Source organism: Scyliorhinus canicula, chromosome 15, assembly GCF_902713615.1.
Source record: "Scyliorhinus canicula chromosome 15, sScyCan1.1, whole genome shotgun sequence".
NCBI classification, from domain to species: Eukaryota; Metazoa; Chordata; class Chondrichthyes; order Carcharhiniformes; family Scyliorhinidae; genus Scyliorhinus; species Scyliorhinus canicula.
Window position 1 is genome coordinate 18,712,023 of NC_052160.1, and position 12,465 is coordinate 18,724,487.

The 12,465-nt window shown below is 50.3% G+C and overlaps 1 protein-coding gene across 1 annotated transcript in view; it reads right to left on the reverse strand.

Moving 5' to 3' along the window:
* The window catches only part of slc5a10 (solute carrier family 5 member 10), a 153,772-nt gene that overhangs the window by 122,643 nt on the left and 18,664 nt on the right, over window positions 1–12,465 (reverse strand). The window contains exon 5 of the mRNA XM_038820095.1: window positions 10,783–10,888. Coding sequence (XP_038676023.1) covers window positions 10,783–10,888 — 106 coding nt within the window. The remainder of the gene's footprint in view (window positions 1–10,782; window positions 10,889–12,465) is intronic.

Consider the following 12,465-nt stretch of genomic DNA (forward strand, 5'->3'; position numbering starts at 1 on the left):
ATGTTAATTATCAAAAGGGAACAATATTTAAAGAACAAAAATCTCATGAAACAACAACAAAGTGTACAAGCTGTCGGCTGTGGTTTAGTGGGTACCACTTTTGCCTCAGAGGTGAGAGGTTGTAGGTTGAAGCCCCACTCCAGGGATTTGAACACAATCCTGGCTGACATGTTGGCATAGACCTGAAGGAGTGTTGTACCGTCAGAGGTACTATTTTCCACATGAAAGGTTAATTCAATGCCTGCCTGCCCTTTTGGGTGCGTCTGGAAGAGCAGGGGAGGTTCCCAGTATTGTGGCCAACAATTTTCCCTCAAACAACACGTTAGAAAAACAGATCATCCGGTTTTTTTGTGTTGTTGCTGCTCGTGGAAATTTTTCCACAGTGGGCGGAATCTTGTGGCAGGAATAGGAGCCTAAACTGTGGGCTGGAGAGCCTTGGGAAGCCTTGCTGCATCTTGCGTCACTTAGACAATTGACAGGCCGGCACGCAGCCTTCCTCCAAGATTAAATTTCCCGCCAGCCAAGAGCTACCAGCCGATCAGAGGCCAGAAGCGGTTCTGCACTCAACAGTGCCACAGAGTAGACAGTGGCTGCTGCTGGTACTACACCTCCCCCCTCCCCCACCTCCGAGGCCTTGGAGCGAGGAGGGACTCAGGCATAGGCAAGTGATGGCAGGAAGGGGGCGAGGCTGGGGAGGGGTGTAATGGTTCTCAGTGAGCCCCCTCCCCCCCACTTCCAGTTGCCGGGTTTCTGGAACAAGGGATGTCCCAACACTCCACCAGCCCCAGCAGCCACCAAAGTTTACATGTTGTGTTCCTCGCATGCTGTGCCCCCACCAGACACTGGGTTAATACCAGCAGCAGCAGGTTGAGGCCCTTACCTGGGCATTAATTGCCCACTTAAGGGTCTCAATTGGTGGCGGGACCAGGAAGGCTGTCCATGAGCCTACCCAGTATAGTCTTAATCTGGGCGGAGGCAAGAACATTGCAAGACCTCCGCCAGCCATCCCGCCACCGAATTCGGTTTCCTCCTACAAGTCCTGAAAGACGTGCTTGTTCGATGAATTGGACATTCTGAATTCTCCCTCAGTGTACCCGAACAGGCGTTGGATTGTGGCAACTAGGGGCTTTTCACGGTAACTTCAATGAAGTGTGAATGTAAGCCTACTTGCGACAATAAATATTATTATAATTAAATGCACTCCCCACCACTAAATTCACCGTGAGTTAAGACACAGCATTCCACCCAGTGTTTCTCACAGTACACTTCAAAAATAACTCAATATCTGTAATGTGCTTGGCACTCAGGCCGGGAACAGAGCCATATTAATAATGTAAGTTCGCTGGTTCCTTTATTTACACCGAACTGTTCCGATGCAAAGGTGTCCTGGTAAAAATCCAAATAAATATAGGGTGTGCCGGTTAACCACACAGACATGATTAACATTGCTCGTAAAACAGAAAGCTTTAATCATCTTATGATCAGACCACTGGGAATGACAACACCTTTAATGTGTTGAAGCCGTCTTGATTGGCGCTCCTTCTACAAACAATCACTCTCTCCACAGTCGATGCACAGTACCAGCAGTGTCTACCATCTACAAGAACTCACCAAAATTACTTTGGCTGCACTTTCCAAACCTACAACCACTACCATCTAGAAGGATAAGGACAGCAGGCACATGGGAACACCACTACCTGGAAGTTCCCCCAAGCCACCCGTCAACCTGACAGAGAAATATATTGTTGATCCTTCACTGTTGCTGGGTTAAAATCCTGGAACTCCCTCCTTGACAAAACTGTGGATGTATCTGCCTCATAGAGACAGTTCAACAAGGTGGCACACTACCATCTTCCCAAGGGCAATTAGGGATAGGCAATAAATACTGGCCTAGCTGCTGATGCCCACGTCCTGCAAAATGAAGTGTTGTGCTTATAAAGGTCAGTCACATTAAGAAATGAGGCCAAATCTCTTCATTGTATACCTTTAAGTTTTATTGCTCTATTCTAATCATTGTTTCTTTTAAAGTACTAATTGTTTATCTGTACAGTCAAGCCTAAACGTTAAAATATACTCAAACTGTTTTTTAAAAATTAGATCTTTATCTGAATGATTTAGCTTTCTGCCATGTCGATCGCATCTGTTTTGTTAACAGATGAATAATTATTACAAACCAGTTGGACAGGAGTAGACTGTACGTGATTCCTGGTTGTTTAATATTCAGGGATAATTGGTATAGAATGTCAAGTACTGTCAATGACATGGGTTCTGAATTCAATGACATCATCTGCTGGAGTTTGGAAAGTTGAGTGTGCCTTTTTTATTGGGAGGTACCTTCGCAAAGGAGACCCGGAGAGAGAAGCAGTGGTTTTTGCCAATGTTCAACCCGTGCTGCTCCGCGATGCAGGTCTCTGTCCTATCTGAGCTATTCCCAGAGGCAAACATCAACTGCAGCTGGAGGATCATCGCCTTGGTGAAAAACCCTCTCTGGTCTGCCCGGACCTTGTTGGCCTTCCAGTGTGAAGAATTGTCCACAACCGAGTGTTGCAGACCGGCACCAAGGTCCAGGGCTAAGGGCAGAGGGAGGCACTGAAGCTTGGGGCAGCTGCCGCTGAAGTCGCTGTCCAGGACCTTTCAGTAAGAAGTCTTACACCACCAGGTTAAAGTCCAACAGGTTTGTTTCAGACACTATCTTTCGGAGCACTGCTCCTTCCTCTAGCTGCAAATCAAAGATACAACATTTCTGAGTACTCTTCCTTACAGTTCTCCTATTTTTAAGTAAATTCTTGCATCCCTCAGGAATCTTGGCTCTTAACAAATGAACACAGGAAGGACTGGCAGAGTAGATTGAGGGAAACGGTTTTTTCTGGTAGGATGTTGTGGTTGTCATCACTGTTTGTATAATACTTGTATTAGAGGTAATACGGTAAGGCTCCTGTATGACAGCTACGGGGGTAGATCCCTGCCTGCTGGCTCCGCCCAGTAGGCGGAGTATAAGTGTGTGGGCTCTCCGAGCTGCAGCCATTTTGGCAGCAGCTGCAGGAGGCTACACGTCTCTGCTTAATAAAGCCTCGATTACTCTCTACTCTCGTTTTGTCATAATTGATAGTGCATCAATTTATTAAGCAGAGATATTACAGCGATGGAACTATGCATCAAGGCAGATCGCCTACAGCTGCACCCTCAAGCAGACAATGCCACGTCGGCCTTCGACCACTGGCTAGCTTGCTTCGAAAGCTACCTCGGATCAGTGACTGAACAGCCCTCGGACACAAAGAAGCTTCGGATCCTGTCCTCGGGTGAGCTCCGAGATGTTTCCCCTTATCCGGGATGCGCCCACTCACCCTGAAACTATGGAGATTCTGAAAGGACACTATATCCGGCCGGTCAACAAACTCTACGCCAGGCACCTCCTATCCACGAGGCAGCAACTCCCCAGTGAGTCATTAGACGATTACTGGCGTGCCCTACACATCCTGGTGAGGAACTGCGATTGCCAGGCAGTTTCGGCCGTGGAACATAGAGAACCCTTAATCAGGGACGCTTTCGTTACGGGCATGGAGTCGGCGTACATCCGCCAGCGCCTATTCGAAGGGGGTACGCGCGGGCTCGCGGTGACCAGGCAACACATGAACTCGCTAATGGTAGCCTTCCGTAACGTATAGTCGTACGGCCCCAACCGCACGGCATATACCCCCGACCACACAGCGCCCTCATGGACATCATGGGCCCCAACAGCGGCCACCCCAGCCAACCCCAAGCCTGCGCCGCGCGGCAGCCAGCCAACCCCGGGGGGCCCAAGTGCTATTTCTGCGGGCAGACAAAGCACCCCCGACAACGCTGCCCAGCGCGGAGTGCAACCTGCAAGGCCTGCGGAAGAAGGGACATTTCGCTGCTGTGTGCCAGGCCCGGTCAATGGCTGCTGTACATAGGCCCAGTGTTCCTGCACCCCCCACGTGCGGCCCGTGGGCGCCGCCATCTTCCTCCTAGAAGATCACGTGCGACCCATGGGCAATGCCATCTTTAACGTTGCCCTCCATGTGCGCCCCATGGGCGCTGCCATCTTCGGTGCCGTTTTGGACGCCGCCTCAGGACCCCTGCTCATCGGGGACTTCATCGGGCCGTTCATCGCCTGCCACCGCTGCCGACCAGCCCGGGGCCTACCAACGCCAACTGCAACTCGCCTCCATCACGCTCGACCAGTCCCGGCCACACAACCTCCCAACCGCGACGACGATGGTGAAGGTCAATGGGCTCAAGACATCCTGCCTTCTTGACTCCAGGAGCATGGAAAGCTTCATCCACCCCTCCACAGTAAGGCGCTGCTCCCTCGCGGTACACCCCGTTACCCAGAGAATCTCCCTGGTTCTCTGGATCCCATTCTGTGGAAATCCGGGGGTACTGCATCGTCATCCAGGGCGTAGAGTTCAACGACTTCCGACTCTGCGTCCTCTCTAACCTCTGCGCTGCCCTGTTACTCGGCCTGGACTTCCAGTGCAACCCCCAAAGCCTAACTCTAAAATTCGGCGGACTCTCACCACTCCTCACCATATGCGGCCTCACGACCCTTAAGGTCGACCCACCTTCCCGTTTACAAACCTCACCCTGGATTGCAAACCCGTCACCACCAGGAGCAGACGGTACAGTGCCCAGGACAGGACCTTCATCAGGTCGGAGGTCCAGCGGCTGCTGCGGGAAGGCATCATCGAGGCCAGCAACAGCCCCTGGAGAGCCCAAGTGGTAGTAGTAAAGACTGGGGAGAAACAGAGGATGGTCATTGACTACAGTCAGACCATCAATCGGTACACGCAACTTGACGCGTAGCCCCTCCCACACATATCTGATATGGTCAATCAGATTGCACAGGACCGGGTCTTCTCGACAGTGGACCCGAAATCTTCCTAACACCAGCTCCCCATCCGCAAGGTGGACCGCCAATACACTGCATTCGAAGCAGACGGCCGCCTTTACCACTTCCTTAGGGTCCCCTTCGGCATCACTAATGGGGTCTCGGACTTCCAACGTGAGATGGACCGAATGGTTGACCGGTACGGGCTGCGGGCCACCTTCCTGTACCTAGATAACCATCTGCGGCCACGACCAGCAGGACCACAACACTAACCTTTTCAAATTTCTCAACACCGTCAAACTCCTGAACCTCACGAACAACAAGAAGTGCGTGTTCCGCACCAACCTCTTAGCCATCCTTGACTATGTTGTGGAAAATGGAGTTCTAGGGCCCAACCCCGACCGCATGCGCCCCCTCATGGAACTCCCACTCCCCCACTGCCCCAAGGCCCTGAAACGATGCCTGGGGTTTTTCTCCTATTATGCCCAGTGGGGTCCGAACTATGCGGACAAGGCCCGCCCACTCACCCACTCCACAGTTTTCCCCCTGATGGCTGAGGCCCGCCAGGCCTTCAACCGCATCAAGGCTGACATCACCAAGGCCACGATGCATGCGGTCGACGAAACCCTCCCTTTTCAGATCGAGAGCGATGCATCGGACGTCGCTCTGGCCGCCACCCTCAACCAGGCAGGCAGACCCGTGGCATTCTTTTCCCGCACCCGCCATGCCTCCGAAATTCGGCACTCCTCCGTCGAAAAGGCGGCCCAAGCCATCGTAGAAGCTGTGCGGCATTGGAGGCATTACCAGGCCGGCAGGAGATTCCCTCACCTCACTGACCAACGGTCGGTTGTTTTCATGTTTAATAATACAAAGCGGGGCAAGATCAAAAATGATAAAATCTTGAGGTGGCGGATCGAGCTCTCCACCTACAATTATGAGATTTTGTATCGCCCTGGGAAGCTCAACGAGCCACCTGATGCACTATCCCAAGGTACGTGTACCAGCGCACAAGTGGACCGACTCCGGGCCCTACACGATGGCCTCGGTCACCCGGTTCTTTCACTTCATAAAGGCCCGCAACCTGCCCTACTCCATTGCGGAGGTCAGGGCTGTCACCAGAGACTGCCAGGTCTGCGCGGAGTGCAAACCGCACTTCTACCGGCCAGACCGAGCGCACCTGGTGAAGGCCTCCCGCCCCTTTGAACGCCTCAGCATGGACTTCAAAGGGCCCCTCCCCTCCACCGACCGAAACACGTATTCCTGAACGTGGTCGATGAATACTCCAGATGCCCCTTCGCCATTCCATGCCCCAATATGACGTCTGCCACAGTTATTAAATCACTCAACACCATCTTCGCCCTGTTCGGTTTCTCTGCTTACATCCACAGTGACCGGGGATCCTCCTTAATGATTGATAAGTTGCGTCAGTTCCTCCTCAGCAACGGCATTGCCTCGAGCAGGATGACCAGCTGCAACCCCCAGGGAAACAGGTAGGTGGAGCGGGAGAATAGGACGGTCTGGAAGGCCGTCCTGCTGGCCCTGCGTCTAAAACTCTCCCGGTCTCCCGCTGGCAGGAGGTCCTCCCCGATGCGCTCCACTCCATCCGGTCACTACTCTGCACTGAGACTAATGAAACCCCCCATGAACGTCTCCTTGCCTTCCCCTGGAAGTCCACCTCTGGGGGTTTCGCTCTCAACGTGGCTGGCAGCTCCAGGACCCATCATCCTCCACAAACCGTGCGGATCCACAAGACGGGCCCGTTGGTCGAGAGGGTATAACCACTGCATGCAAACTCGCAGTATGCCAACGTGGCGTACCCCTACAGACACCAGGACACGGTCTCCCTCCGAGACTTGGCACCAGCTGGATCCCCACACCACCCAACCCCCCCCCCCCCCCCTCCAATGGCCCCAGTGCCACTCACCCTCCCCCCAGCGCACCTCACTACAGCCCCCGCCCCAGGACGATCCGTCCTCCCATTGGTTCCACCCGGAGATGAAGATCAGGACAACAGGCTCCCGGAGTCACAGGTGACCAAGCCAGCGCCTGCATCACCACCTGGACTGAGGTGCTCACAGCGAAGGATCAGGGCACCCGACCAACTAAATATGTAAATTTTCACCGGACTTTAAACCTTAAATCCTCACAAACCTGAAAATAGTTTCCACCGCCCCCGCTGGACTCTTTTTTAACAGGGAGTGAATGTGGTAGTCACCACTGTTTGTATAATACTTGTATTAGAGGTAATACGGTAAGGCTCCTGTACTACAGGTACGGGGGTAGATCCCTGCCTGCTGGCTCCGCCCAGTAGGCAGAGTATAAATGTGTGTGCTCACCCAGCTGCTCCCATTTCTGGTAGCAGCTGCAGGAGGCAACACATCCCCGTGTAATAAAGCCTCGATTACTCTCTACTCTCGTCTCATTGTAATTGATAGTGCAACAGGCGTCCAGAACAAGATGACAGAACGTTACATTTAGCGGCAGGTTATTCAAGGATAATATCACGAAGCACTTCTTCACACAAAGGAGGTCAATTGAAAATGCCAACTTTGATGGATTTTTATTAAACAAGGTTAACAAAACAAATTCAAGTATAAAGAATTAAGATGGAGTAAGCTATAATCTAATGGAAGGATAGAAGGGGTGGCACAGCGGTTTGCACTGCTGCCTCACAGTGCCAGGGACCCAGGTTCGATTCCGACCTGGTGTGGAGTGGTCACGTTCTCCCCATGTCTGCGTGGGTTTCCTCCGGGTGCTCCGGTTTCCTCCCACCTTCCAAAGGTGTGCAGGTTAGGTGGATTGGCCATGCTAAATCGTTCCTTAGTGTCCAAATGATGGGTGGGGTTAAGGGGATAGGGCGGGGAAGTGGGCCGAGGTCGGATGGTCTATCAGAGGGTCGGTGCGGACTCGATGGGCCGAATGGCCTCCTTCTGCACTGTAGGGATTCTATTCCATTCAATTCTATCCAAAGCTAGGTGAGCTGAACAGCCTACTCCTGTTCAACAACAACAACTTGCATTCATATGGCCGTCTTAACATCTTAAAGTGCACTGAGGAGCTTCATGGGAACACAATCGGAGAATTCTTGATACCAACATCTCCTGGAGTTTGTCAATATCCAATCCCAGACCACCATTAATGACTATGGGTCCAGCGCCACCCTTTCATGCCATTTTCCCATCACGCCCTTTCCAATCTTGGTGCCAAAATGCCCTGGGATAAAAGAATAAGTCATGTGTACTTAACCACCTACTGAGATACGCAACAATTAATAAAATAAAGCAAACACTGATTCCAAATGCATTAAGATAGAGGACAATCACGTTCAGGCTCTGAGAGACACACACACACACATTTGGCAGAGAATGCCGTTTCAAACAATTAACACAGGTGACAGACTGGAGTCTGTCATTTAATTCAACATTTTAAAGTGAAGGGAAAAGTTAACATCAGCTGCAGCGGGAGGGTCATCGCCTCAGTGAAAGACCCTCCCTGGTCCACCCGGACCTTGCTGGCCTTCCCGTGTGAAGAGTTGGCCACAACCGAGTGTTGCAGACCGGCACATTCCAAGGCCCTGAACTATGTGCTGAGGGAAACCGTGAAGCTTGGGGTTGAAGTCGCTGTCTAAAACCTATCAGCCATTGAGCACTGAGGGGCTGGGAATCATATATGAAATGAAAATCGCTTATTGTCACGAGTAGGCTTCAATGAAGTTACTGTGAAAAGCCCCTAGTCGCCACTGTTCGGGGAGGCTGGTACGGGAATTGAACCCGTGCTGCTGGCCTGCCTTGGTCTGCTTTAAAAGCCAGCAATTTAGCCCCAGTGTGCTAAACCAGCCCCAGTATAGAACCCCTCAGGCTGCATGACTCACATTGAGTGTATGCAGTAAATGTGACATGTATCACAATTATATTGAAGCACTGCATTGTGCAACATGATCTGTATGGAAAACCTGAAAATCATCACACTCTGTGTGGCCATCATAATAAAGATTAGCAGATTGCTACCTCTGTCATTAAACACCAGATAGATAAATAATTACAGGCTGCCTTAAAATAACCATTCTTGGAGGCCTGACCCTAACTCGCAAAGCCATAATTAAATAATATATTAAAACATTTGCGAGCAGGAGATTCGAACATGGAGAAAACCAAAAACAACCTGAGCAAGAGTTGCCGTGCATCGGCACCACTAACCTGAGTCATTGGCATTGCGCACTTATGCACTTCAAACACAGGACAGCATTTGTCAAGTACAAAGAGGGCATAATATTCCACTTGCACGAAAATAACAACTGCAGTTACATAGTACCTTTAACATGACAAAATGTCCTATTTCACACAAGGCCACATAAGGGGATGTTAGGCAAATCGTCAAAGGTGGATTTTAAGCAGCACTATCGGTAGGTAGGAGGTGCAGGGAGGAAGCTCCACACCTTAGGGACTAGGCAGTCAAAAGCACAGCCCACTAAATGAAGCATTTAAAACCAAGGGTTCACAAGCGGCTAGAATTAGAGGGGCACAGAGGGTTATGGGGCTGGAGGAGATTATAGAGTTAGGGAGAGGTGAAAACATAAAAGTCATTGGAAAAAGGAATGAGAATTAAATAAGCAAAGCATTGCTTAAGATTAACTTGTTTGAAGGCTAACTTACTTGTACAAACACTGGCTGGACATATTTCTGGAGGTGGCATTGCATGACCTTCCCCACTCTCCACTGTTGGATGTCCACGGTAGCACAGTGGTTAGCACTGTTGCTGCACAGCTCCAGGGTCCCAAGTTTGATTCCCGGCTTGGGTCACCGCCTGTGCGGAGTCTGGACGTTCTCCCTGTGTCTGCGTGGGTTTCTTCCGGGTGCTCCGGTTTCCTCCCAGAAGTCCCAAAAGACGTGCTGTTAGGTAATTTGGACATTCTGAATTCTCCCTCTGCGTACCCAAACAGGCGCCAGAGTGTGGCGACTAGGGGCTTTTCACAGTAACTTCATTGCAGCGTTAATGTAAACCTACTTGTGACAATAAAGATTATAATTAGAAAACCGCCCTAGCGCATGGTATACAATTGGTGCCCAATACGAATTGAAATAAAATGAAATGAAAATCGTTTATTGTCACAAATAGGCTTCAAATAAAGTTACTGTGAAAAGCCCCTAGTCGCCACATTCTGGCGCCTGTTCGGGGAGGCTGGTACGGGAATTGAACCGTGCTGCTGGCCTGCCATGGTCTGCTTTCAAAGCCAGCGATTTAGCCCTGTGCTAAACCAGCCCCTTGGAAAGTGAAAAGACTCTTTCATTACCTGATTTGATGATTCTTGCCCGCCAATCCCCTTGTCCAATATTTGTATTTCCCACAGACAGAGATATTCAAAGGTTTTTTCAAAGGAAAAACAAACACCAAAAATCTTCTGCCGTCATTCGCGGCTGGGATTTTCCTGCACCGCTGACAGTGAATGGAGTTTTGGCTGGAATGCCAAACTTTCCGTTCCTGCTCGCAACTGGTCCCGCCACAGATGAGACCGGAGAATCCCACCCAATCTCTTGAAAGTACTGATTTTACTCTCCGTGTGCTCGCAGCAGGGCCCTGGAGATTAGACTTTAATTCCTGGAGCCGTCAATGCAATCCTGGAGGATTGGCAACCCCTTATTTGTCAAAGAGCAAAGGCACAGTAACGTTTCAGGGGCAAGGTCAACTTCCTTGCACTTGGAGGCCGTACCGTTGGCGGACGTGCAGAGGAAACCCAGAGATTTCTGGCTTAAGTTAAACTGTGGAATAGCTGAGAGAATTCTGGGCTCTCTTGTCACTGAACAGAATTACGCTCGAAAGTGCTTTTCTTCCCAATTGCATGCTGACCCCCTGTGCATCTTCAACAACTTTTGAAAAATGAAAAATACATTTCAGACACCTAACAGATTTACATCGAGAGTCCAGTGACTTGCTACCTGCTATGGTGTAGAGAGCTGTGACGACGAGCATCAGAACTGTTGAGAGGTAGAGATTCCATCCAAGGCATACTTGTACAAACAGGGCTCCTGAGTACAGGTCTGTCTAGTGAGATACAAATGAGATATCATTGTTTAGTTCTCTGTGCAGTCTGCTGCAACTGAATTACTACAGTGCAGGAGGCGGCCATTTGGCCCATCGAGTCTGCACTGACCCCTGAAAGAGCACGCGACCTAGGCCCACTCCTCCGCCCTATCCCTGTAATCCCATAACCCCACCAAACCAGTATGTTATTCTCTAAGTCTGAATAAAGATTGTAGACTTCCAGTTAACACAAATACTTTATTCAATGGGTTTGTTCTGTTTCCAGAGCTTAACTAGATATAATACAGTCAAGAGGTATGGCCAGTGAAGCTAAGGTAAGCTGCCTCTGCTGAGCTGTCTCTGTCTGCTGCTGCTCACTAGCCCTGTGCTTCTGAAAGAGGCGGATCCTCCCTTGGGCTGGAGCCATCTCTGATGCTGCCCTCTGGTGATGCTGTGGCTGTTACGTCTGTCTGTAGTCCCTGGTGTATGTGCAGATGTATGTACAGATGTACAGATCACTACATCCCCCCCTTTTACTGGACATGCTTTCTAGACTGGCCTCAAGAAAACTGTACATAACAAGTGGTGAGAATTTGCAAATCTACACACTGTGAAAATGACAAAAGTAATGCAGAAACAATTAATTGTGTGGTGAGTCCATTGTGAGAAATGTCCATATTCGTCTTGTGCGCGTGTTGAAGTGTCGTTACAAATCTAGCGGTCTGGTGCCTTACGGCTTCTGCTGGAGCGTCTTAACGGTGGTAGTTGGGATGATGGTTTAATGTCATCAAGAGTACTGTCTGGCGTTGTGCGGCGAGCAATGTCCTGTGGACAAATGGACTCGGTCAAGTTCAGTGTGGGAAATACTGGCGCTGTAGGTCGAATCTCTAATAGATCCCGGCGGTTACGGCGAAAAAGTACTCCCACAAACAATGTAGGACCGCGGTGCCTCCTGCCTGATCACCGTAGCTGACTCAGAACATCCGCCTGGGTCACTGATTCTAATGGCGTCACCTATTGTCAGTGGCTTGAGTGGGATCGCATGTTGATCATAGTCTCGTTTTTGTTTGGAGCATAGTGCCCGCATGTCATCGAGAACCGGTGCGTTGCCGGGGTCTTGGAATTGCTTTGCCGGTAGGGTTGTCCGGATGTCTCTGCCGAAGAGCATTTGCGCTGGCCACAGTCCTGAGCTTGATGGGGTTGCTCGGTACGACAACAGAGCTATTTGATGTCGAAACGTGACTCGGCTGCTTTGTTGATGAGTCATTTAATGATGTGGACACCTTTTTCCCCTGTTCCATCTGATTGCGGGTAGCGATTCTGTGCCGCACCGTTGTCTGACCTCGACTTTTTCCTGTGTTTGTGGTATTGATTCTGTATGTCATCGTTCATGAAAGCTGTTTTGCTTGTTTGTTTTGGAGCAGATGTGAATTTGTGAGATTCTTTATCATGCCATGGCATGTTTGCAGTCTTGTCATTCTTTCGCAGTGTGCTGTGGCATTCTCCTTCACATGCAGAGTTGTACCATGTTGTACAAGTCGTTGTTTCATTGTTGTTGTTTCTATCGTCACTGTCGTTGTTTTCGTTGGCGTTCTTGT